The 27,790-nt window shown below is 43.7% G+C and overlaps 1 protein-coding gene across 18 annotated transcripts in view; it reads right to left on the reverse strand.

Moving 5' to 3' along the window:
- Ptprt (protein tyrosine phosphatase, receptor type, T) overlaps positions 1–27,790 on the reverse strand; it is a 1,098,700-nt gene that overhangs the window by 45,169 nt on the left and 1,025,741 nt on the right. For all 18 annotated transcript variants that reach the window (NM_001108603.2, NM_001402009.1, XM_039105540.2 and 15 more), the window contains 4 exon segments: positions 1,350–1,447; positions 2,832–2,868; positions 12,501–12,577; positions 24,725–24,812. In NM_001108603.2, the coding sequence (NP_001102073.2) occupies positions 1,350–1,447; positions 2,832–2,868; positions 12,501–12,577; positions 24,725–24,812 (300 nt within the window).

Here is a 27,790-nt window from a genome sequence, read left to right on the forward strand (position 1 = left end):
TAAGGACAACTTAGGACCGAATCTAGATAGAACAGAGAGGGAGACACAGGCCTGGGCCCTGAAGAACAGTGTGGGTTCATAGGCAGGGGAGGAAGAACAGACTGTTGAGAGAAGACAGATGGAGAGATGTGGAAGCCATGTTTGTCAACAGGAAGAGGGCGATGTTGACAATATCATGGCTGATGGAAGGGAGAGACCCGCTATGTTGAGGTGGAGGAGAAGCAAGTGGAGACACAGTGCCATCATGTAAGTCCTTGAGGTCCAGCAGAGAAGTGGGAACAGGGCAGGCACTTTTGTTTGGCTTTCAAAAGGTTTTCAACTTATTCCATAGCCTAATCAGTTTTGTGGGTTTTTTTCCTGATAATTTCGTAATAAATATAATTTATTCAGATGACTGTATTCCTCTCCCATCTTTCCCTCATCCCCATCAATCTGCCCTCCCAATTCCTACCACCCCTTTGGCAGTTTGAAAACTTTTGCTTTTGTTTTGTGACTCATTTGCTGGTGGTTTTTGTCCTTCTGAGCATATCCATAGGCTCAAAGAAATAATTCGGCAGCGAGGAATAGTCTTATTTTTCAAACGCAAAGGGAATACGTGAAAATCTCTGAGCCTTGGTGAGTTGTACCTGATGATATTAATATGCTTGATCTGCCCTGCCCAACTCCTTCTCTTCAATGACACATCTTAGTTACAAGTCCCTCCTACCTCCCTTTAAAGCTGAATGTGTCACTTGCTTCTCAGGGACTTCTGGTTGGTTTCCTGCCCTGTCCCTCTATCGTCTTTGCTAGTGCAAGTTCATTCTCTTCTTTCAGGCAAAACCAGGTTCTTTAAAGAGTGTTGGGCTAACAGATGAGGAGGGAAGGTGAGCAAAGGTTTGAGGTGACTTTCTCAGGAAACATCTTCCCAGAAGTGACCTATCAAAGGCAGGTACTTGGTGTTTGTCATATCGGGCTTTGTCATAAGAAATGGCCAATATTCAGCCTTTTGGGGTCAACAAAAACAGCCCTTTCTCTTGGCCAGACCTGATGACAGAAGGGAAGGATGTAAAGATGGTTGCTGATACAAATGAGATTATAGATCTGTAATGTGTTGGCGAGAGAGTTCACATTTGATGGCTTTAATTTCCTCAAAATATGTGAGATGACACTGTCAACGGAGAGAGGACAGAGATGGGATGGGAGAACTGAAGAATAGAATTCTGCTCACTTGTGAAGTAGGAGGAATAGTATCTCCCATCCCTGTAGGCTGCTGAAGGGTGTGGTAGTGCTTTGGAAGCCGGTGGCACTATGCAAGCCCCAAGCATTTGTCTCCACCACCCTCTGCCCACATGACTGAAAGGGAGGCTTACCCTGCCCACTTCCACAAGGTTTGTGACCATGACGATGCTGGCAGAGTTTTCCTGCCAGATCATTCTCCAAAAGTCCTTCACGGTCTCTTGCATTGGACCTGGTAATGGAAAAGGAGATGGGGTTAGAGACTGCAGATACAAAGTGGCTGCTGAAAGGTTTGTCTCTCTTGGCTGTTTAGTCAAGGTTCTACATAGGTGGGCAAGAGTGAGGCCCAGGGAGCCCCAGTGGGATACCAAGGAGCTGAGACGGAGGCTAGAGATGAGCCTTTGGGGGACCAGAACACAGCAGAGATAAGAAAAGGCATATTTTAGATGTTCAGGTTTTACAGTATCCTCATCCTCACCCTCATGCTCAACCCAGCAGCTCCGCTTTTCCCTGATTCAGCACTCTATCTGGCTATTGTGTTCAAGGGACAGCAGGATCTCAAGGAGAGCTAGCAAGAGAATTAGGGTAGGGAGGGTGAAGCTGCCCAAAGCAAGAAGGTGCGATGTTTTGAGTTTGACAAATGCTAGAGACATTCATCTGAAGCTTGACTAGTAAAGGAAGGACTAAAACACAGAAAACAAAGAAGAAAGACAAAAAGGAGAATGGACAGAAAAGCAGAGTGGAAGATAGGACCTGACAGTCCAAAGCAATTTCCTAAGAAATAACTCAATATCCTGGGTCTTTATTGTTTTTAAAATTACAAAAGCAATTTACCCATTTGAAAGAAAATTTGAACAGTATCTTTTTTTCCTGGTTTTTGTGTATACAAATGTATTTGTTGCAATAAGTATCAGGTCTATCATAAGTAATTTTTTCATGTCCTCAAAAATGATATTTTTCATAGTTGCAGAGTTTCCCACAACATGGAGACACCATATGTTTTTTAACCAACGTATCTATTATTGGGCATTTAAGATTTTCCCACTTTTTCCTATTACAGATGGCACGATAACACTGTGAAGAATGCTTTCTAAATGTCAAAGTCCACACGTGTAATTATCTGCAGGGTTCCTGCTGTGGAGGCTTTAAAAGGCATCATCAGTTTTAAGCCTTCCGAGAGCATACTGCCACACTGCGTTCTAGGGCAACTGGTTGCATCTCGTTTGTAGACAAGCACTCATGAAATGGATGGGGACCTCTGCTGGGTGCTACATTGAAGCTTTTGTCTTCTGGTCACCCCATGCATAGTCACTTATCTCATACTGATATTTCCTAGTGACAGCTCTTTCTGCTGCCATTCTAAGCTGGCCTTGTCATGTCCTTGCTCTTCAATGTTCTGGAGGCCAAGCTGCCCTGTCTCTCTGGCTTTTCTATCTGCAAAAGCTCATCCCCTTCCTTCAGGGGAAGCCAGGCTACTATTGGAGAAAGCCTTTGTGAAAACAGAGAGAGGAAGAGTGGCTAATAAGGCTTACTTTGATTTTTGTTTTTAAAATCCCTCTTCCTTGATATCCTTGAGGATATCAAGAGTGACTCCAGAATCAGTCCAAGACACTTACCTTGAGTTGCGATGTAGTGCCGGGGTCGGTGGTACCCCTGCATAGTAAGAGAAAAACACAGTGAAGGGTTTCCATTCAAAGCTTGAAAACAACACAACATGAATACACATCACTTCTCAGATACCTGGTATTCTCCTAGGCAAAGTAAGGGTAGCATCTCAGAGGAATATCAAAGACCATATAAGACTGTGTATGTAGAGCATGTAGACAGTTAGCATTGGCTCTTATTGTGATGACCTATGAGGGGCCCATACAGGTTTTCCATAGGCATTGCTTATGCTCATGCAAACCAAAAATAAAGGGAAGACGGCATTCCAGGTTTATGGTGCACAGCAACCACCACCAAGCCTTTTCTGAGCCATAATCATATGCAGATCCCAATACTAGGCCTAGCACGGGGCACCTGGAGTAGGAAACAGAAAAGGCCAGTTCTTTTTCTGACTGCACAGTGTTAACAATCAGAGCGGAAATAGGAAGGATGTCACATTGTTTCTCTCTGGGGATAGGAAAGTTCTGGGTGCAGAGAGGACCATGTGGAAGTGTGAGCTCTGATAGCCAAGAGCTAATTCAAAGACAAGTTTGTGATTTCCCTAGCTATTTCAGGGTACTCCCCTAAGCCCTCATGAGCTCTGACCTGGAACTAACTTGGTGGCTCATAACATCCTAATCATGAGAGAAGACATTGTAGATGATGCTGTCTTTTCATTGGGAGTGGAATGGAGGGAGCCTCCTCTGTTACAGAGGAACAGTGTCTCTAGTTTATTATATTGAAGAAAAGCTTAAGTTTAGTATCGGTCATCAAACATGATTAGCATTTAGTGACTAGATGGATGGGTGGAGAGATACACAGTTAAATTTTATTGGTTGTATGGTGTGTGTGTGTGTGTGTGTGTGTGTGTGTGTGTGTGTGTGTACATATTTGAATGAATTGTGAATATATGTGTAATATATTAAGGTAAAAAGAAGACACTGGGTGATTTCCTTAATATCTCTCTAGCCTAATATTTGGAGACAGGGTCTCTGACTGAACCTGGATTTCAGTGATTCAGTGAGGGTTTCTGTCCAGTGAGCCTGAGGCATCCTCCCATCAACTTTCTTCCCCTGCTCCAGTGCTAGGATTATAGATGGCCACTATGTGCTCAGGCTTTCTGTGCATGCTACGGGTTCCGAACTCAGTCCTAATGATCATATGACAGGCACCTTACAGGACAGTCTTAGATAGAACGAATTGTTGTTGACACTCCTGGAATACACTTTCCACTTAGGGTTAACTGTCCCTGGAAATCAAAATTTGGTGAATAGCCGTTTCAGTTTAAACCTTGTAAAACAAATGAGAGAAGATGAGGTGTCTCAAGTCTTCCATGAAGAAGTAAGCCAAAAGTGTCCTGGCGTTTTTGGTGGCAGCCCTGGAACCCCGGATCATGTGATGCCTCAAAAATTAATGTATGGGTTTCTTGCACATTTGAAGGTCTTGGTATTTCACTCATCTGGTAAATATTTGGAAGGTTTCTCCCAATTTCTCTTCATACTTTATCTGGAGTACCTACCACCATTGACCAACATTATGACCGTAAACTGTGCAATAGTTAATCTTCATCGTCAACTTGACCAGATTGAGAAATGCTTAGAGGATTAGTGAAAATCCCCATGCCCCAAGTAAGCCTGTCTAGACAGAGTTAGATCACGAAGGCTCTGACCCAAGGAATGGAGTGACTTCTGATAGATTTATAATGTAATCATGTTATTAGGAGAAAGGGGAAAGTAGGAGGCTAAGCCTAGTCAGTGGAACCGGGAGAGTGACCTTGGGGACCCTATCTTATTCTATTCTGTCCTGTTCCTATAATTTACTTTCTGTGCTTCCTGGCTGTGATGTGAATTGTTGTGCTCTGCCATACCCTCTTGTTAAGACAGACTGATTGACATACCTGAAACTGTGAGTCAAAAGAAATATTTCCTCATTAAAATTGCGTTACTCAGATACTTAGTTACAGCAATGAAATAGCCCAACTTATGTGGTTAGATTAACCATACACCATGATTACTGCAAGTGGTCCCATATACTCAGTGAGCACACTCAGTTGACACAACTGACTTCTATAGAAACTATTCTCCAGGACCCTATATAGGCTCAGAGCAAATAGCAAATAAGTGAGCTATGACAAACCAACCAGAAAGACACAGCGTGTGGGTTATATGTACCATAGACCAATTCAGTTGCCTATGTTTGAATTGTGGGCTCTGTCCCAAGTCTGGGTCATTTAGGATAACTTATTTAACTTCTTTGGGTCTCAGATATTTTTATTAAAAGGCTATCAGACTGTTTAAAGTATATTAAATAAGATTTAAAAAGTTAATATATATCAGTTCCTATAATATGTATTGGACACAATTCTAAGATTTCATACTGAGTTTTTGCTTCTATAGTTATATTATTTCTAATTTAGCAAACATTTATTGAGAGCCCTTCGATGATTAACAGTGCTTACTGAATGGTTAGAAATTTCTGGGCAGATGAGCCCTCCCTTGTTAGGAGTAACCAAGCCTTCCCCCAGAACAAACCAACGGAAAGGTGTGTCTGTCACTTCAAATCAAGATGGACAGGGTTGTGACAGTTTGATAGAAGAGTTAGATTCTGAGCATTTTTGAGTAGGTTCAGGAACAGAAAATGGCTCCCTAGAGCCTGGAATGATGAGGTTTCTTGTGTCTACACTCTTTTGTCAGCTATGTCACCAGCCCTCCAACCCCTCCACCCCCAGCCTGGGCCATAGCACCAACCTTTATATGTTTTCCAAGAACTCATTTTTACTTCTGAATCTCATCTACTTTCTACAATGGCGGGCTTCTCGGTATACACTTGAGGGTGTCAGTTTTTTGAGTCTGCATTGACTCTACACTGCTTGCACAGTAATTTCCCAGTGCTTCATGTTAGACCAACCGCACATCTCACCCTCATCGTGAACTTTTCTCCCAACTGTCTCTCTGTGTCCACTCCCTCAATGCACGCATCCTTACTACCCGCGACTTCAGACATGACCTCTTCTGTGATTCAGAGGGAACTCCTTCACCACGATGCTCTTTTCTTGTGAGAGATTCCACAGGGCTTCACATATGCCCCAGTGAATACAGGGATATGAGCAGAACTAAGAGCTTTTGTATTTTTCTTCTCTTCAGTCATGAAACACGCCACTCGGTGCAGCTTTCTGCAAAGGTTGGTCAGCGAGCGGGATGCCATGTATCAGTCTGGTTTTGCATTGGCAAAGATCGTGGAGGGGACTAAGGTTTAGAAGGTTCAAATATACATGAAGGTTAATGGTAAAAATTTCTGGGCAAGAAGTTCACACATCACTTGTGAGGTTGGACTGTGGAGGCTCACTAGTTTGTGCATTTGTTCGTTTGTGTACTCATTTCAGATTCAACCAGCCAGCACCACGGGATTGCCTTCTGCTATTCACAATGCTGGAAATGGGAAAGTGAACCAGGTAGATGTGAGCCCTCCTTTGGAGCAGCTCACAGACACCTACAAGCTGGGATTGTGAACTTCCGAGGGAAGATGTGGGACTCTGTAGAGCACCCATGGGAACTGACTCAGCCATGAAGCAGAGGATGTTCCCTGAGGATGTGATGGTTTAATTAACTTCTAGTTTGGGCCTCTTGACATTCCTGAATTCCCCCCTTTGAGCCTTCAGCAGTCTGCCTAACCTTCCCATTGCTGTCAAGGACTTACAGAGGCTCTTTGGAAGCAATAGGGACATTTGTCTAGAAGACTTAGCACCAGGGCCCTTTGCCTGTTCCCCTATACTGAAGTGGTTTTTTTTGTGTGTGTGTGTGTGTTTGTTTGTTTGTTTTTCTCTCTCACTCTTGGACTTTTACTTACTTCCAGTCACTGTCTGAGACAGCAGTTGTCAGGTCTCTGTCTGCTTCTGTCTCCTACTCCCAGTTTCCTTTCTATGCTTCCTTTTTGCATATGCATGGGTTTGTATGTATGTGCACAAGTGTGTGGAGGTACATGCAGACGTGTGTGAAGATGTGTAGAGGCCAGAGGTTGATGTCAGAGGTCTTTATCAATCACTCTTCTCAGTGAACCTGGAGACCACTGACTTGGTTAGACAGGCCAGGAATCTCCACGAAACCTGCCATTTCTACATCCCCAGTGCTGTATTCTAGCAGGGCTGACAAACATGGCTTTTTATGTGAGTGCGAGGGATTAACCTTGGGTTTTCATGGCAAGCACTTTACCAACTGAACCATCTCTCTAGTCCCCTTAACTTCCTTTTCTTCAAAACACAAATCACCAGATGGCTTATTCATTTACACCCTTGTCTATCTCCTCCCATGTTCAAAAGTACTGGGCAGGACTGAACCTGGCTTGCTTGAGGCTATGCTCTCAAACACTGAAATGTTTGTCTTGGCTGCCAACCTTGGCATGCCACGTGCCTGTCCTCATGCTGCATCTAAGCAAAAAAGACCTTCTCTGGACTCCAGAAACCCACACAGTCCCCAGAGGAGAAAAATTCAAACCACGAGGTTCCTTCAGCAATGGAGATAAAAGGAAATGTATTGCTTAAATGGGTCTCCTCTGGGGATTCGCCAAGAGTGAGTGCAGAAAACTTCCTAACCTTAAAAGAACTTTCAGTTCATTTAAGTCCTACCTATACAGCACACAGAGTGACTGCAAACCAGCACCAGGCCTGCCTCCATCTGTCCGTGAACAATCGGAAGGAGGTTTGCATCCAAAACACATTTATCTCACTCTGCACTCCTGCATCTGTTACTTACTGTGGACCCAGCTATGATATTTATTTCTAGGCTGGTAATTTATAACAGAATCAAGTGGCCAATACATTTTCCGGTATGCAAACAAACATGCCAGTGGGCTGGTTCTGACAGCAGCATACCACGGCCTCCAGAGGCTCCGTCAGGGTTGGCCTCATCCAGCTCATTATCCAAAAAGAGTCATTTTAATAAATTGTCAAGATTCAATTGTGGAGAAGGGACTCTAGCTCAAATAGCCAGCTCTTGTCTTTGGGCTAGTGTAGAGACCAGGGTAAAGCAGCAAAGGCTAGATAGCTCCTTCCCCCTCCTGCAACCTGGACTCTGTTAGTTATCAGGATTCCCCAGGAGAACGCAGGAATACAGTTCTACTGGAATTTCAAGTAGGCTCACAGTTAATGAGATTTTCCTTTCCCTGCCCCATGTTGGTAACATCACGAGAGTACTTGTCTCTCTAGATCTTTTTGTCCCTGCTCTTCTCCTATTGTCCTTCCTGCACTTTGTTCTGTGTCACGGGAGGTGACCATGTTGGGGATTGATTCCATTGCTTTGAATTAATCTGGCCCTCCAAAATTGGTAATCTGCATGACCAAACACTGAAGGTCCTTGTCTCCAGTTGGTTTTTGATCGATCAATTAAGAGTCAACAGCCAATGGCTGTACAGAAGTGGGACCTTTAGATTTATGCAAGCTAGGAACTGAGAGAAAGGAAGGAGAGAATCCTCATGACTTGGGGGAGAAGGATAGAATAAAAGAGCTGCAGGGGAGAAAGCCAACCAGTCACTTGACACTTACCTGATTGGGCAGAGGGCAGCAGGGGAAGGTTTAGGAGTCTCAGGAGTATCAGAAGCGAGCATTTGCGAGCAGGGGAAGGTTTAGGAGTGCCCAGTCTTTGAGTTAGTCATGACGTGTCAAAAATTAACTGACGTGTGTGTGTGTGTGTGTGTGTGTGTGTGTGTGTGTGTCTGTGTGTGTGTGTCTGTGTCTGTGTCTGTATCTTTCCTTTGCAAATCCAGATAGCTCCTGGGCACATGCATGGGTGCGACTTACCGGGAGCCAAAGCAGTTTAGCCAATTACTGCTACATGACTGTGTTAATTGCAATATAGGCTCCCATGTCTTATGGGTTCTAGGTGGCATTTTCTAACTAGGAGAAGTAGCAGAAGCCCAGAGGCCAGTGGGAGATTGGGGCATACACCCATCTGGGTTTTTTTTCTGCCATGCCAGCAATGGCTGGCTTCTCCTTGGCAAGAGCAAGACAGCTTGATCCTTACAGTATCCTTACGGATCTATTCCATTTATAGCCACTCTCTTATCTAGCCACAGGACTGCTGAGGTCTCTGCTATTTCTAGCCTCAAGATGCCCCACACAGTCCAGTTGGTTAGCCTGCTCCAATACTATTCAGGCTCTCACTAATCATTCCCTGGTTGATACCTGTGAGCCAGCTTGTTTCCTCTCGGAACCCTGATAGGTACTTTATAGTAATTACCACATACTTGCGGGCTGGCATCTTTAAATTGTATCGTGTAGCTATCAGAATGAATAAATACTTATAGTCACAAAGCTAGTCATCAGAAAGACCTGTATTCAACAGACCCAACAAGGATGGGATTCATGACTATAGTCTCATTAGTCCCTGATCCTAACCACTGAGACACAGCTCAGAGCCTGACACTACCTATTAGGACAGCATGTGGTAGAGACATTTGGCCTGTCTGTCCAATCTACTTCTTATAAAGAGAGGGAGGAGACTGTGCTGTATGCTTGCTGTGAAGAGAATTAGAGTCTAGCTGTGTGACCTAGGGCAGTGCTCTTAACTTCAATACCTGGTTTCCTCTCTTTAAAGGCTGGCAAAACAATTCATAATGATATAACAGGACAGAAATTACAGACCTGATTAGGACTGGTACTGTAGAGTCACTTGCATTCAGAGCAATTTCACTTGTTGTCTATACGACATGAAAATTTCTCAGTTCTACATGTGGTCAGCCAATCACTATACTATAGATGGGGTGAACACCTAGAAAAAGCATTTTTATGGAGTTTCCATTTAGATATTAAATACTAGATAGATATCACATCTTGGGTACATGAGACTACGCATGTGCTATATATCTGTAGGACTCTAATACGATCTGATCACAGTCAAGGTGGGGAAGAAAAGAACCAGTCCAACCTGAATCAACATGTGCTAACTGAGTGTCCACTAAATGGAGGCTATGGGATGTCAGAACCAGAGGATTGAGCACTGGGTTGGGACACTCAGCTATGGTTCATACCCAGGTTGTGTTCAGATATATGACATTGGATAAACTTTGCAATTTCTTTCAGTCTCAGTTTCCCCATCTGCAAAGTGTGAGTGATAAGAACTACTGTGAAGTGTTACTAAGGAGTCTTAGTAAGTTGACTCACTTAAAGCATACCACGCAGGGTCAAGAGTGACTCATAATAGCCAAATAACATTGTTGCTGATATTATTATTAGAAGAAACAGAGTTTAGCACTCCTGATTTGAACTGTAGCTCCTCCATCTGTGATTCTGGATATGTGTTACGTAACCTTGAGAGACCTAGCATCATCTGGCAATGGGTACTTAGAGGTACTTATCCAGTGACGTTGAATTACTACTTAGGGTGATGTACTGGTGCGTGAGAAGCAATCACTAATTCTTAGATTTCTTGCACTGGTTCTTTGTTACTTTCTGAGGCAAGACTGAGAAGTCATTTCCTTCAAGAAGCTTTTCATCAGATTCCCTTTTGAGGCTTCAGTCTGATAGCCCCTTTTCTGGAAGGTCTGTCCTCATCTAACCCCTCTTACCAAAAAGCATTTCTAAAACACAGTGGAAGGCTGGCTTGGTATTAGCAAAATGAATATTACAGAGGAAAGTAAATTCTTGGAGCAACATGCTCATGCTGGAGACAAGCAGCTCACAACCGAATCCCTCCTCATGGAATCATCTAAAGGGTGACAGAGACAGAGAATATTGTTTTTTATTTCTGCTGAAGCTCTAGTTCCAGGTCTTGGCCACATAGTAGGTCCTTTGTTAGGCAAGACCCAGTAGGGAAGAGGAAAGTACCATGGGCATTTCGAACAGAGGAAATTCAACATGGAGAATTGGTATTACAGTTTCTAGGGAAGTATGACGGCAGAGAGGAACCATGGGTCAACCTTAAGATAAGCAGTCCCTAGAGACCCTAGAGGAACAATGAATAAAAGTCCAGGATCTGAGGCTGCCTGGAAGGAGCTGAAACTCAAACTGATGGAAGCTGGAAGTGTAGATGGAACGTGGTCACTAAGGAACAGAGCAGAGGTGCCTCGGTTTCCCTCTTCCAGTCGTCCCTGGGTGTCTTATCAGCCCCTCTTATTGAGAAAGCTTTCATCCTTCCCGAAGACTGTGCTCCTCTCACAAGTGCACAATCACTACCATGTGCAAAGCAAAAGAGAGTAGAGAGGGTCAAAAGGATGACCAGACAGATGACCCACACTTGACTGAAGTACCTTTAGAACTATGCTTTTGCTGGGTGCTTCTATTCACATAATGAAGGCTAGAAACCTCTAGCAACTCAGGCATGCAAGGCTCTATGTTGGTGGTCACCCTTAGGTCAGTCACATTTACCTAACTATAATCAAGATAGGGGAGAAAAGGGAGGAGCCAAACCAATCTCGGCTGGATCGGCATCTGCTGGCCAAGTGTTCACTCTGTGTGAAGTGTGAGGTGTATCAGATTCAAGGCTCATGAAATACTTGTTGAACCAATGAACTGTCTGGCTGAGGCTATGTTATAAGAAAATTCACAAGACTTTTGACTATACTTCCTTGATAGCTGGTCTATAAATATATTTGAGGGACCAGTGGGAATCTCTTCAGTCATTTTTCAAGGTCTCTGGGCTCTGAGCTGAGACCCGGAGACATCAACTTGGATCAGTAATGCTGGGATGCCCACGTGGTAAGAGTGGTCATTGTTCTTTTGTAGACCCCTTCATTTCTGTGCACACTCTGAGTGTCTTGGTAGTGTATGGAATGTGGGAACAGCCTCTCTCCTACTTGGCTGTTAATTCCAGACTCTCCTCTCTCTGATCTACTTTCCTTCAGTAGCAGATAAATTATGAAGCTTAATAATGAATGGGGTCTCTCATGTTTAAACACCTTCAAGCATTTCCAGCAAAAGCAGTTTTTCTTGCTTTCAGAGTTCAACCTTCTAAGCCATCAAGGATCTCATGCCAATCCTATCTCCGGTATTCCCACTGTATAGTTTCTACTACCCTCAGACAGAGATAATGCATATTTCTTCCCAGGTGCTTTCCTCTCGGCAAGAGCAATTCTCTAACCAAAGGCCCCTCATTTCTCACTTTGATTTTGAAGTTTATTTACACTTGAAGCTTGGGCTCACATCATTTTTTGCATTCTTAAGGGAAGATGTGATAATTTCCTACCTCTGAATCCTGACAGTATTTTATCTGAACCTATACCAATCATCACGTTCTAATTTACCCTAGTTTACCCACAGATGCATATAGCCTATCTCTCTCTTCTGGTGATTTTGAGGGTAAAGACCCTGACATTTTAAGCTTTATGGGCCTCATAATATTTCGCCCATGATAATAACTTTGAATATTTTGCTGCATCAGTGGTTGTACCTTCAAATGAATGACTGAGTAGACAGACACATAGAAATTAATACACGAGATGAATACATAAGACCAGGAGTTACCCTGGGACTCCAGAGAGCAGAGAGCTTTGGTTGGATAATCAACTGCATCACATGAACTAAGGAAGAGATATACCACTTTGGAGACGCTTTGACTACCTTCTAGTGGACAGGTTAAAGACAGCTCGTAAGTCAGATCTCAAGCCTGGACAGTCAGTAGCTCAGAGCTGCTTAACTCCATCAAGATACTCACATCAATGTAGTTGGCATTGATGTAGTCTGAGTGAGGGTCTCCATCCAGCACCAACAGCCTCACTCGGGAGTGGTCATCTGTAGAGAGGACAAAAAGCAGGCAGTGGTTGATGAGAAGCTGTGGGGTGGGGGTGGGGTCAGTATTTTTCTCCATTAGAGTTGCCTCTGATTAGTTCCTGTATACCAGCTACCGTACCATTTCTCACAGTTAAGCTATCTGTGGATGAAGAAGTAGAGATACTGAGAGGGGACAGATCTGAAAAAGGACCCTCTTCTCTACTTCCTACTTTGATGATGTTTCCACCATCATCTGAGCAGGTGTGTCAGCTAACTGCAGCTTAGCGATTTCATCATTAAATTTGCGAATGGAAACGCCTGCTCTGGGGGACAAAACAAGGGCAGCTGACCTAGGTACATTCATTTACGTAAAGTCATGGAGTCTGAATGAATATGCTTCATTTACCTGCTTGCTTAAAACCAGCACGTTTACCTGTTTACCGTGGACACCAACTACTTTATGTTTGTCTCTTGGAGCACTGGGGCAGACAGGTTGTTGGTAATGTATTGTTATCAATGCCACCACTAAACTGAGGACTGAATCATTAGAAAAGAGGTCATCAGTAACTCAAAATCATGTTACTGAAGATGCCTTTTCAAACACAATCCAGGCATAAACAAGATTATGGGCTTTAGTCGATAACATGCTTGCTTCAAATAACACCAAGTTAGAAATCACTTAAATGGCACATCAGAAAAGGCTGGATAATCCTTTGCAATTAATTAAAGTCAATCCTGACATGCTAATATACACATGCTAAGGAACATCTTGATTGGGTCTGCTGGAAAGGAAGGATCCTCAGTCTGCTACCTGGATCATTGTGAACCTGCTATTGCATGCCCTGCCCCCAACAATTCCTTCCTACTCCAGGGCAGAGAAAGGAATCACAGTCAGTGGAATAGAGAGGTATGGGCATCCTAAGTCCTCCTAGGGTTAAGGAGGACAACCAGCATTTCCTTTTGGACATCTACAGTACCCCTCAGTTTATAAACACATTTGCTAGTACTAACTGAACTTTCTTGAGATAAAGGCATTAGCTACCTTGTTCCTTGTTCCATCCCTTGAATCCCTAAAGGGGCTTAGCTCACAGGAGGCACTCACTGAGTGTATACATGAATGAGCTCATTGCGTGTTCTCAGTGACCTCAGGAAAGAGGCAGAATGATGCCTTTAGTCCTTGTTACAAACGAGCAAACAGAGGCTCATGAAAATTGGCCACGTGACCACTGAATAAGGGAACATAAAAAAGTTGGGGCCTGTTAACTCTGAGTTCACATACTCCTTCTTTCGAAGGGCTCTAAGTAGGAGCTAGAAACCATGTGAGTATTTGCAGCAGGAGATAAGCTAGAGAAGTTGTTAGTTGAGTGATGGAAGAAACTTTTAAGAAGTGAGATAATTTAGAAAAGCAACAAGGGGTCCCTACCCTTGCAGGACATGAGGTGACATTTTCAGATCTCTAGAGTTGGGAAAAATTGCTATGACTGGGATCAGTGTGGACTTCTTTGGTAGGAATTGGACACAAGGAGAATTCCTGGTTGCAAAGAAGTCATCTTGAACCGGTCAGCTCTTTGCAATGTGACATCACCTAAAAGGCCAGGAATTGGTCCAGCTATGAGCAAACCGGGCCCTGGGCTGGTATAAGACACTCCTATCTATTAGCTCAGAATCAGTTATGAGCACCAACAGACAGCAACTACCATGCTTGGATGCCTTTTTTTCTAATTCTCCAAGGAGGAAAAATTTTAGTAGAAGCCACTAGAAGGAGGAGTAAGCAGGCAGCAACTCTTAGTAGGTATGAGATGGAGATGTGGGATATGAGGCGAGGAGAATTTGAACTTAAAACTTTACTGAAAGTCTTAAGAGTCCCCAATACTAAATACATTAGCTTATTCCCTTTTCCCTCAAAACAGTTCTTCATCTTACTACGGTCACGGTAATGTGCTATTATGATTCTCTCTTTACAGGAAGGAAGTAGGGCTCACCAGAGGTTAAGCACTTCTGCAGATTAGAAAGCTACTCCCTTACTGATACAGATGAGGACGCTTCTAGCTAATGATCAGACTGAGCATGGAGACCCCAATGGAGGAGTTACAGAAAGGACTGAGGAGCTGAAGGGGTTTGCAGCCCAATAGGAAAAACAACTATATCAACCAACCAGACCCCTCAGAGCTCCCAGGGTCTAAACCACCAACCAAAGAATACACATGGAGGGACCCCATGGTTCCAGCTGCATAGGTAGCAGAGGATGGCATTATCTGGTATGAACAGGACGAGAGACCATTGCTTCTTTGAAGGCTGGTTTCCCCAGTGCAATGGAATGCCAGGGTGCTGAGGTAGGAGTGGGTGGGTGAGAGGGGGAGCATCCTCATAGAAGCAGGGGTAGGGGGGGAAGGGAGAGGGAGGAACTGGGAACAGGGATAAAATGGAAATGTAAATACATAAAATATCCAATAAAAAAGTCTGTATTTTAAACTTAAAAAAAAAGATCCATTCTGCTCTACCAACATGATTACTGTCTTTGAGAATGCTCCCCAATCCACAGCCCTCAGTACCAAAGAGAGGGGGACTCCCTGGGGATGGCCATTTAGCAGGACTGGAACCTGACTCTGACACAGGCTATCAAGCCCTCTTACCAGCAGTTACAGAATCTGTAAGTCTCAGAAAAGGGAGATGCATGTTCTTTTTCTATTCAGCATTCTTATTAATGACTTAGTGGTTCAAAATCTTTTTTATTTATAAGACTGATGAATTGCCTGCTATACTAAGGAGGCAGATCAAAATCTCCTTACTTACTGAATTATGCTTGCCTGGAGACCATAACAGTGGGAACAGAGATTCTGGCTTAAAATGCTGAAAGGATATTTTTCAATGCATAAAATAAAAATAATACATATATCCAAAAGCAAAAATCATTAGAAACAAAGCAAAAGACAGAAACTATTTCTAGTCAAATGTCCTTAAACATTAAATGTGTCTCTAACCATCAGGGTATCTACCGATATTTATATTTATTTATGAAGAACATATTTGTTGAGTACCTACTTTGTGCCAGACTAGCTGAAGGAAATAAGAAAGAGTTACAGCAAGTGAGCTTCGTCCTTAAGGATTCTGGGTAATTTGTTCAAGGAGATGAGTCATGAATAGAAGTGAGTCATCCAGGTATGGAAAGCAAGAAATAGATAGCTCTGTGTACCAAAATGTGACCAAGGAACTTAAAACGAGGAAGGTTTGATCCATGGGCATCAAGGAAGTCTTTCTCTTAGAGAAAAACATGAAAGAGGGGATCCCAAAAGAGCCAAGGCATTGTAATAGGTTCAGTGGTGGTTGGGTTGGGAAGAGTCTTTTGTTCTGGGATCACTGACTGTGAAAGGCAACAATAACAATGGAGACAGAGGAGAAAGACACATTAGAGCAGTGTATTCTCCATGCCACATTAAAGCACCAAGACTCAAAGAGCTAGGGAGTTGCAAATTTAAACAGCGAAATAATTACATATTATAACAGTGGCAAAATGCTTGCCAATGCTTGTATCAGGAATGCTCCCCCATTCACTTCTGGTGAAAATACACAGTAGGACCATTTCATACAATATTAAGAATCCATTCACCATGTGATCCAGCAATTACATTCTTTGGTATTTACACAATGTACTGCAATCTTATGTCTACATAAAAAACCCTACCCAAATGTTTACAGCACATTTAGTCACGATTGTAAAAACATGGAAACAACCAAACATATCCTCAGTAAGGAAACTGGATAAATACAGGGTGATATAGCTACATGCTGGAATATTATTCAGTGATAAAAAGAAATGAACTCGAATGTTATAAAGGACACGGAAGAGACTTAAACCCATATTGTTAAGTGATAGAAGCCAAACTGGAAAGGCTACATTGAATGTTGCGTCTACATATTCTTCTAACTATGTAATACTCCAAAACAGGCAAAAACAAAACAAAACAAAACAAAATCGTGGCGTCTATAGAAACCTCAGTCATTGGCAGAGGCTTAGAAGAGGAGGAAGGAAGTTTAAGTAGGTTGAGTAAGGGGGATGTTTAGGGAGAGGAAATTATTTTATAAAATACTATAATTGGAATATATGCATTTTTCTGGAACTGAACAACACACAGGGCAAGCCCTAGTGTAAATTATGAACTTGAACTAATAAGAATGGACCAATGTTGGTTCATCAGCTGCAGCACATGTTCTGCACTACTGTGAAAGTGTTGGTGAAAGGGAAACATGTAAGTGGTGCACAATTCTACACCCGCCACTCCGACTCTCTATAAAGCTAAAAATTGCTCCTAAGGAAATAAAGGATAGTGCCAGGCATACAGCAGGGACTCAATAAATGGAGGTTTGGGGCTGCATATGGGGTGGATAGTGGGGTGGCAGCAGAGACAACCTAGAAAGCTGATGTTTCCCCATCTGTGCATCCGCCCAGAGACGAATCTCTTTATCTGCAGAGGACGAGAGTGATGTATGCGTTCCTTAGAGGACACAATTGAGACCCAGGTCTACCAGAAAGGCAATGCAAAGAGTGGCGGTGGCCTCATGGTTTATTTATCTGTTCTGGGAAATGCTAATATTATTCTGTGTCCCTTTCTTCTTCTAACTTTATGTAATTAGAAAGATAAAAATTCTGTTTACTCACATGCACACGGAGAAGGATGGAGCAGCCAACGATGGGAAGGAGCTTATACAAGGCAATTTACAAGCAGCCCAGAGTGTTCATTATGCTCTATCTACATTTTGCAAGCTCGAAAAACAGCTAATTTAGCATGCAGTGTTTGAGAGTCAAGACAAAGGGAAGAGTTATGAAGAGTCATGTGGAGGAGGAGAAGCTCCCCAACTGTGAGGGGAGATGGAAGTGCAGGAGCTTGGATCCCCCAGGTTCCCTGAGGAGGTGGGAAGCAGGAACAAAATAACCATTGGTAGCTGATAGAGGGGATAGGAAGGACGTGGAGATGTCCCATGAACACATCTGCAGGGTGGGAGGACATCGCCCTCTCCGTTCAATCTATCTGTTTCTTTAGAATGCGGACCAATGGTATGCTGATAAATGTTTTATACACTCTCTAAGGGAAAACGTTGTGAGGTATCATGACTACTGATTTCTGGGCTATAAATATTCCCACTATCACCAATTTCAAACTGCAGATATTAAGATTCTGTTGAAAACTTTGCTTTTGTTCACTGACATGGCTCAGATAGAGTACATCACTAACAGAGACTCTAATCATACCCCACAAAGCCACACATGCCCAGATTGCCCGGGAACCTACCACCTTGTCATTTTCCCCTCGCCACACCCTGCCCTGATAACCTTGGCCCTTAACTTGCTCGAATATACTGTGTTTGTTGTGGTCACAGACCCTTTACATGTTCTAAGGCACACATTCATCTAAGACAGTGCATTCAGATCACATCTTCTTCTCCTCATAGCTGAACCCTCATCATACCTGTAGTCCCAGCCTGTCCTGCCCCAAGATTGACAGCCAATTCTTGTCTTTATCAGAAGAGAACTGAAGAATTGGCTAAGTTATAAAAGCAGACCCGAGACTCCCCAGTCTCCAGCTATATCATCATACCACTTGGCTTAGGTCACAACTTTCCTTGAACCTTGATTTATCCAGCTATAATCTCAAAACCATATTTTCATGCAGACTTATAACAGAGATGAAATGAAACCAAATATAACATCCGACTTTCTATATGAATCAACACAAGTATATAAAATCAGCTTTTTATTATTATTTTAGACCAATAGATCTCCAAGTGTGGTCCTTAGAAATACAGATAGTTGGACCTCCTTCTCCAGATTTTCTGAATCAGAAACTGCAAGTGAGACCTGGCATGGTATGTCTTAGCGAGTTTTTCACAAGATGATGGTGCATGCCCTGTTTTTAGCATGCATATCTCATTGTTCAGTTATTTAGCACAGTCTTATCCTCAATGCTCACCTTAATCTCTCTTGTGAAAGACTAGGAGACCTTCCTGCAACTGGGCCAGGAAGTGGCAGATGCTAAGGGATAGGAATTTATGTGTATGCAGAGAAGAAGGCGTTCTATGCACTATCCTGGAAGCTGTGTAGACACTACTTCTAGGATTAAAAGAAAGTAACTCAGATGTGTATGGTGCACCTTACTTGATGGATGAGAAACTCAATGTCCCATGGAGTTCTGTCACTCAAGACACAGTATAAGGCTGACAGCTTCTTCATGTAGTGGTGAACTTAGCTGGCCTCCAAGGCCTACTGCCTGCCCATCCCTCTCTCCCTTGCTTCCCATCAACATCTCAGCCTCCAACACTGGTCCCCTGTCCACGTCTCGTTATTTCACACCTTCTACAGAGGAGAAGGTTCTGTTTGCTCCTTTGCACAATTCTAACTAAAAGCCAGTCCCCAGCTTCCTTTCCCTTTCTCTGTTATCAGACAGAACTCAATAAATCAGTCATCACAAGTCACATCCGTTTCAATAGAGAATCACTTTAGAGAGGCGGGGCTGGGAGAGAATATCATTTGCATACTCTATAGTCTTTCCTCCTGTCTTCTGGGCACTGCAAAGGGTAAAAAAAAACAGGTGCAATTTTTCAGAGAAAAGAGATTTGACTCATTACAATGAATTGTGGAGCTGAAAAACCATTTCCTAGACGTATTGGAAATGTTAATGCTATCATCTTGTGCGAGTGGGTAGGGAGGAGGCCGGTAATTCCACAGGGACTGCCTGGGTACCTCATTGAAGCTAAAGGTCTAAACATTCAATCTTGATTGAATTACCCTTATTGAGACACAGAAGGTATAGCTTGGGCACCACACAAGGAGGACACACACACATTCTGTGTATCTCCCGGTCTTGACAGATCCATGCTAGCTGCTAGCTGAAGTTGGGCAGCTCCCATGGCAGAGCCATGGGGAAGGGGAAGTACAGAAGGGAAGAGTACCCAGAGTGGACAGAGGGCAGTGTTGCTCCAACTGCATCTCTTTGCATCCTTAGCAGGTTACCAGGGAGTACCCCACCAGGAGACCTTACTGGAGGAACTGAGGAAGCAGAACCAGAGTGGAAGAGTTGAGTTAAGTTAGTGATTTGGGAGGGTCTCTCAGGAAATAACAGGAAGAAAAGAACCCAGCAAGAGACTATCATCCAGATCTGGACAAAGAGGACTTAGTCCCCACCTCACCCCCCAGCTTCTGCAGAGCTCTGGGAGAAGACAGGGAATGTGAACTTCAGAGAGGGGCAGCTGAGGTTCTTAGACACGCACTTGCAGTAGCCATCAGCTGAAGGCAACTCCCGAGACAGCACTGTGGTCTGTCCTACAGAGAGTGAAGGTCCAGTGACCAGAACACATCCTCAAGAGAAAGACATAGATGCGGACAGTAAAACTAGGGGCATGGACAACAGGGAAATGTGGGAGATATGGCAGGATACCAATGGTTTCTGTACTAGGAGAAGCTAGTAGGACGCACCAAGGGCCACCCTCAGAAAGGACAAGCCGAGTAGAGGCAGAGACCCATTCCATCATATTAGCTCTTTTTCCAGGAAGCTTTAGGGAATCCTGCGGTATGAGAGGGCCTCCAGGCTTATTCTGAACTTGGGCTCTTCTTGGGGGTAGAGTCTTCTCTGCATGTGGTGACCCTACCCTCCTCAGGGAAGGACCTTATTTGTTATGAAGTTGGGATCTTGGCAACATATACTCCTGGAAAACATAGGTGGCTTCAGGTAGGGATATCCTTTGGCAAGAAGCATATGGCATCCTGGCAGGAGAAAGGCTTGGGGCATGGCAGTCCTATAGACTCATTGTGTAACTGTGTGACCTTGGATAGTGATCGATCTTTGAGTCATATGTCCTGTCCTATAAACTCAGAGGCTAGCCTGCTCTACACTAAAAATCCATGACTCCAAAGGCCATGTCAGATTTAGATTTCATTTCCATTTATTTTTTAAAGATATTTATTTATTTTATGTGAGTACACTGTAGCTGTCTTCAGACACACCAGAAGAGGGCATCAGATCCCATTACAGATGGTTGTGAGCCACCATGTGGTTGCTGGGATTTGAACTCAGGACCTCTAGAAGACCAGTCAGTTGCTCTTATCCACTGAGCCATCTCTCCAGCCTGTTTCCATTCATTTTTAATACAGGTTTTCTGCTTTGGAATCAGACCTTATAGGTGAGAAACAGATCAGAGAAACGGAAGGGACTTGCTACAGGTCACCAGAAGTTAACTGACAGAACACAGATGACAACTTATTTCTCTTACTGACCTCCTGTCCAAGACACTAACACACCAGAACCCAGCAACTTTTCTAAGATTTCCCCTAAGGCTTAGGAAAAAGCCTCAGTCAATGCATGTTTTACCTTTTCTGCCTGGCTCTATGATCTAGGAGGCTGGACTCTGAGGAGCATATGAGAGTCTCAAAGTATCCCTAAAGAGTTTAAACAAGACTGCTGGTTGTGGTCCCAATGCCTTCTGATGCTGGAGGTCCAGGGAGGTACTTGGTTATTAGCAATTCCAATGAGCTCTCAAGTGATGCTGCTACTCCTGACCAGGGACCACAGCTTGAGAGGCATGGGGCTGGCCCTGACTTCTCTCTGGCATCTAACTGGGTTCAACTAGCTGATGCAAAGGCATAAAGTGCATTGAGGCAAGAGAGCAGGGTCAGGAGATTTATTCCCCAGCTCCCTTTGTTGGAGTTGCCCCACCAGAGGACACACCTGTGCTCAGGTAGCCTCTGTTTCCAGGGCCTGGTGATTTCTCCCTCCTTGGTGGTTTCTAGTGTCTCTGTTCCTAGACTACCCCTTTTATAAAGCATCTTGTCATTACTTCTCCTTAAAAGACGTTATCTGGGGGTCCCATCTATTCCCTGCTCGGATCCTGACTGATCACAGGATGGTGCCATTTAATGGAATCTGCAGCCCTTGAGAGACCTTCCTTTCCTACAGTCATCTCCTTCCTGCCAGTCCACACAGGGGTGGAGTGACAGAGGGATGCTTTGCTATTGAAATTTCTTCTAGCTCAAAGTCTCTGCCCTGGAGCTACCTGAAAGCAAAGGGCTCTTTGTTCTCATTTCGCTCATTCATTTCCTGTTTACTTCTTTCCATTTCTACTCCCTGGGAAGGCCAGACTCCAACACTACATTCTAAATAGGGTCATTGGAAAGAAAGAGCCTTTTACCAAGATTTCACTTTCCCTGTTGTTTGATGGCAGCCCTTGCCCTCTTTTCCCACTTTGATCTTTTCTGTGCTCAGTGGCCTAGGCCTGGGATCTCCACTCTGGCCTTTTGGGAACCTGGATCCCTTAAGATGCTAATCACAGCTGGTTTTTCTTCTTGTGCCAAGAATATTTCTGTTTATCAAGGCTGGACAGGCATGGCCTTTGGGAGGAAAACATATAAGAGCAAGGACAATTTCCAGGCCTCTGGGCTGTTTCTTTTTAACCTGTTTCATTAAAACTCAAGATGCATCCTCCCAGCCCGGGGTTCCCCTTTAGGTCTTGTGTTGCTCTTTGGGTACACAGGTTACCTTGACTGACTCTCTGCTGGGCTGAGTACAGACCTGTACTAGACCTGACATGCTGTGCGATAGTTACTGAACCTCAGTTAGAAAAGGGATTAGGGTTCATTTAAAATCGCCAAGGGGATACCATTAAGGCTCCTAAATTTTCTCCATCTCCATTTTTTTTCTTTATGGGTGGATATAATACAAGAATTCTAAAGCAAAACATGACTGTAGGAGTAAAAGCTAACACTGGAAGGCTGGGAGGCAGGATGAAAGGCATCCCAGAAAACTGTTGTAAAGCTCACCACTGCTGTGAACAACTGCAGTGTGATCTCTGTGGAAATCTAAAAAGAGATGTGGAAGAGGCCCTTCTATGGACTGATGGGAAACTTGGAGTATCAGGGCTGAGGTTTCTCCCAGGCATGTGAATCCTTCATATTTGCTGTCTGCCCTGGGCTTGGGCATAGCATCCTTCCCTGACTTTGGGTAAGATCTTTACTCAAAAAGATATGGACAGGGCAAGGTGGAAACATGAGGAGCACATACCTCAAAAAGGAGCTCACATATAGCATCCACAGCTAGACTGCAGCTTCCTAGAGTAGTGGCTCTGGGCACCTGGTCCCTGTTAACGTGATCCTGCCTCTGGTACCCATCTGCCATTGATGCTTCTATACAGCAAGTGATGTGGATATAGGTCCTGGGAAGTCACCATAGCAATGGAGTGCAATTCCAGTCATGCACTCTTGACTCTCAACTGGGGTCTTCAGCAGGAATGGTGTGTCCTTCTCTCCTTCCTAGGTCCTGTATTCACTCTGGTCTTCTATCTTGGGACGTATCATTCCAATGTTGTCTTGATCCAGCCTCACCCAATTGTCCTTCCAAGGTATTCGCTGTTAGTTTGGGGACAGAGCAGAGAGCAAGCCCACAGGATCCTCCCTACAAGATCCTCATCTGTTCAATTCCTACTTTTAGACACCAGTCATATAGAAGATTTGGGGAAATAGAAACGCAAGATGGTTGTGGCTTTGCTGCTGTGAAGCAGCTACGGGAGGCAAGCAAGCAGGCTCAGCCAAATGCCTCTCAAGGTACAATGATGACAAAGCCCAGAGTGAACAGAAGACACAGAGCTCTAGGGCTGAAAAATGGGGGTTTGTCTACATGCTAGGGTCAGAGACATTCCCCTAGAGAGTGATGATAGCTGAGAGTCAGAGAAGTATGTCTTAGTAAGTCAAAGAGAGAAGAGGGAACTCTGATGGAGAGAATGGAATGTGTCAAGGTGACCTTGAGGTATAGAAGGACATGGGAACCTCATATGCTGTGGGACAGCCAGTGTGGCTTACCAAGGAGCCTGTGATGGACTGAGTCCACATGAATGGGTCTCGAAAAAGCCTGGCACAGAGGAGAACTCTGAAGAGTGAAAACAAACATCCAAAGAGCTTTTAATAGGAAAATGACATCATTTAAGTCAAGTCGTCAAGATCTTCATGGGTCCTGTCAGGGATCAGATAGGTAAAAAGTTTGGGCCAGCTGGATATGGAGGGGACAGGAAGAGACTAAACAAGATCCAGGGGACAGTTGGTGATGGCCCAGGCAAGTTTGAGTCCAAGGAGGACTGAGGAGGCTTCTCCTATCTTTTAGAAATCTCTCATACATTTTGGCTTCTGTCCCCTGGCCTTCTTTATTCTCTAGGCATTTTTACACAGCTGTGCAATCTCCCTAGGACAGGGCATTGGAAACCTATTTCAGACAGTAGACCCTATCTGAGCACACAACCGGACAAGGACATTGGATAATGTCCAATTGAACAGAAGCAGAAGGTGGTGGACACAAGTTATAATGAACAGCCACCTGTCCCAGAACAAAGGCACTTCCCAGTGTCAAGCACAGGAAGTGTTCGGCACAGGCCCACACGTCATGCCTTAATACATGTTTGCTGACTAGCTGAATCTCTCTCTCTCTTTGCCACTTCACTTGAAAAAAAATCTTGCTGTCTGCAAGCAAGAGAGAAATTATAAATGTTTTCTGATTAGTTCCACTATTCAGAACTCATTCCTAAATCAGCACAGGAAACAGCTAAGCGAAAACTTCTGCCTCTCCCTTTACAATTTGCCCGTGTCTTATTCTTTCTCCAGCTTTTTTTCTATGATGATGTCTAGACAGTTAAAACAAAACTTTGAAGTGTGCTAGAAATAACTTGTCTCCTAGGATTCCCCACTTTCTCCATTCTTTGCCCAAATTGGGGTACTCTGAGATCTTAAGAAATGCTAGTCAGTCGGTGGGCGTGGATTGGGCTACACTAGATCACAGGAAGGCTGTCGTGGGAAACTCTTATCAGATCACTGACTCAATACTTTGTGCTCTCCCAAGTGTGCACTGCTTCACAGGCTGTCTATGTCATCATCTGGAAGTGCTATGTGTGTTAGAAGTGAGTCACAGTCAGTTTTGTGGCAGTCCCTCTGTCTCTCTCCCCCTTTCCCTCCTCCCTTAGGATTCTTACTGACTTTATTTGGGACGTATCATCCCTTCTTAAGATCATTGTAAAAATCTACTAACCTGAAGCTGGAAACATAAGGATTATTTTATATCAAATCCCAAGAAAAGAGAACCTTTTTCTTTCTCCCATGTTTCCCAAAATCTAACAAATAGAGAGACCCGGAAGAACACCTACAAGATATGATGTTCCCATATCGATTCTTATTGCGGTTTTCATCTTCCTTGGCTGTGTCCCACGAAGCTGTCTGTCCCTCTGGTAAGGCCTACAATACAAAGACAGAGAGGTTAGCATAGCTTTAGATGGCAATTCTCCTCATTTGTAGATGAATCAACACCAGGAAATAAGTATCTACAGTGAGACACTCGGTATAAAGGGTTATGTGTCCTGTGATGGTACCTCCCATCCTCTTACCTTGTTTGTTCTTTGTCTCAAATATTGTGATATCCTGTGGCTCTCATGAGCTTCAAGTCTAGTCCAGTAGGGAACCATCCATCCATTCACTCACTCATTCGCTTATTCATCCATATACTCAACAGATACACATTGATCCCCTAATATGTTTTAGATATGTTTCTAGGTATTAGAGTGCACAGTAGCAGCCAAGAATTCCAGAGTATTCAACATAGCAAATGACAAAGCAAATCCAATATTAGATAGTGAAGGTAGGAAGAAATAAAGCAGGAGAAATGGATAGTGATGGGGATTGAGATTTCTTACAGTTTAGGAAGTTTTTTGTAAAACAAAAAACCCAAAAAACCTCACACCCACATTCATTCCTTGATAGGGCAAAGAAGCAAGTTTCATTGAGAAAAGTAGGACCTGCTTTCTAGGCACAAGGAGCAGGTACAAAGGTCTGTGAGCAACCAGATGACCATGCTCACAGATGAGAGAGATGGAGGAATGGGGTTTGGGGGCTAGAGACTTATAAATAGGATTTGAGAATCCAGATGACCCCCAAGCATTGAAACTCCTGGTTAATACAGAATGTTGTTCTAAGTGTGCTGGGGCACCACTGGCGGGCTCTCAGCAAGGAGGTCATCTCATATGCTATAATGCTCCTGTGTGGAATGCAGGCTCCAAGAAGGCCAGAAGAAGCAGGGTGATTGTCTATGAATTTACTGTAATCATATGTCATGATGACATTTGGACTATTCAAGCAGGTAGTAGCAGTGGGCATGAGAAAAGCAATTATTCTGTGGTTGTTCAGTTGAGTGTTTCTCGCTTAGCTTTGAGCACAAGTGGCTGGTTTGGAGGCAATCAAAGAGTGTGATTAGGAGAATGGGGGAAGTAGACCATCGAGAGAATGAAGTTGATGGGGCAGAATGCCACTGTATCACTGAGAAAAACTGTGACTTAATTCACAAACACATCTCATGTTCCAGAAGGGAAGAAAGAGTTGGAAGAGAGACAGAATGCTGATCCAGGGTTTCCTTTCTATTACTATTAGACAACAACTGTTAGAAAACCCTCAAGTTTCTGCCATGCTCTGTGGGTAGTGTGGATAGTCTTTGGTCTTGGGAAAACCTGCAAAACATAGATGCTTACCAGAAGAAACCATAAGAGAGGCATGCATGAGTACCATGAATGTGTGGGTTTGTACAGGGCACTAACGCATGTATTATAGGACTGGGACTGTGTAAGAAGAATGAAGGCTAGCCTCTAGGTCGATGGTTTGATGAACCAGGGGAATGTCATTTACTGAAGTAAATGGAGAAGTCTGTGGGAGAAGCATGATGGATTGGGTGTGAATTGAGCATTGAGTTTTGGACACATGATGCACTTAGAAGAGTGCTCCTCGGTGGTACCGTCTAATTCTAACACGTTGAGATTAGTAAGGATGATAATAATGGCAATGGCACCCAACTTTGAAATGCCTCTAAGACATCTAAGCTGAGTTGTTGATTGGGAAGTTGGATACAGAGCTTTAAAGTTTAAAGGGAGACAGGAGACAGATTCATCTATCAGTTTAAGAGGGAGGCAACAACGTAACTGACAGCCAGGTGAACACTCCTGTGGATGGTTTACAAGGGCTGAGTGCCAAGTGATCTTGAACAAAGGGAATGTGTAGCCAGTCCCCTCGCAGATGAGAGAAATGAACATGTATGGAAAGTGGAAACAGCTTTATCAAGCCTACAGTAGCACGCAGGACAAGCCCTATTTTGATGAGGGTCTCTATCCTTCCCTATAAGAGGACAGGTTGAATGCCCTGCCCGTGGCCCTTGCATTACTTAGGACACTGAATTTGCAAGTCAACCTTAGCCATACCCATTTATTCCTTACTAGGTTCTAATAGTCCCTCAAATATTAGCCAGAAGTTTGGCCATTCAGGAGACCATGATCTCAGAGGCAGGAAGAGCCACTGGATATGAAAAAGCAGTGTTTGTGCACAGTGGAACCTTCCCTACTTCAAGTGCCAGGCGTGCTTCACCAACTTTGGTGGGTCTTCTAATAGCAAGGGTGACTTGCAAGATTGATCTGTGAAAAATCTATATACATATTTGGCCATAGCCAATAGTCAACACCAAGCTCTCTGGTTATAGAGCAGCCACAGCCATAGGCAAATGCACAGACATTTCCAGGAAATGTTTATTTACAAGGATAGGTGTTCGTAAATATGGGTTTAGCTTGTGTCTGTGGTTTGCTGACCATTTTTCAAGCATGATCATGGGCTTCATCCATGCAGTGAGTGGCTATGTAAAACCAGAGTCTATTGATAATCTATCCTTCTGAGGCACTGAAAGGCACAGGTGAGAGGGATTTGTCTGGGCTTCCTGTGCTAAGCTGTGCTCTCCAATTGAACTCTAAGGTATCCTTTCAGAATGTTGTTCTTCGTGTTTATTATAGCCCTAGATAGACTTCGTAGAGAAGAAAAAAGGCAAGCATTGACTTCTGGGTACCAAGCATCCCTGTAATCATTCACCCCTTGGCTTAGGCTATCTTGAGATCACAGATGGCTTCTTGTTCCTGCATCTAACTCAGCTTCCAAGCCCATCCTACCTCCGGACCAGGTAGCCCCACTCCTGCCAGTCAGCCTGTCAGGTGTAGTGTTATGTCTGGGTCTTAAGGACAGCATTGTCCTGATCTTTGGGGGAGTAGATTTTCTGTTTGATATCCTCTGTGATAAAAGTTCACAGTTCATTCCAACATTGTGATGGGGCAGACTATTTACATAAGGATCTTATAGACAAATATGTTTAGTGTCAGCTTTGTGTCAGAATTTAGGTTACAGTTAACATTAAG

The sequence above is a fragment of the Rattus norvegicus genome, chromosome 3, assembly GCF_036323735.1.
Source record: "Rattus norvegicus strain BN/NHsdMcwi chromosome 3, GRCr8, whole genome shotgun sequence".
Classification (NCBI taxonomy): Eukaryota; Metazoa; Chordata; class Mammalia; order Rodentia; family Muridae; genus Rattus; species Rattus norvegicus.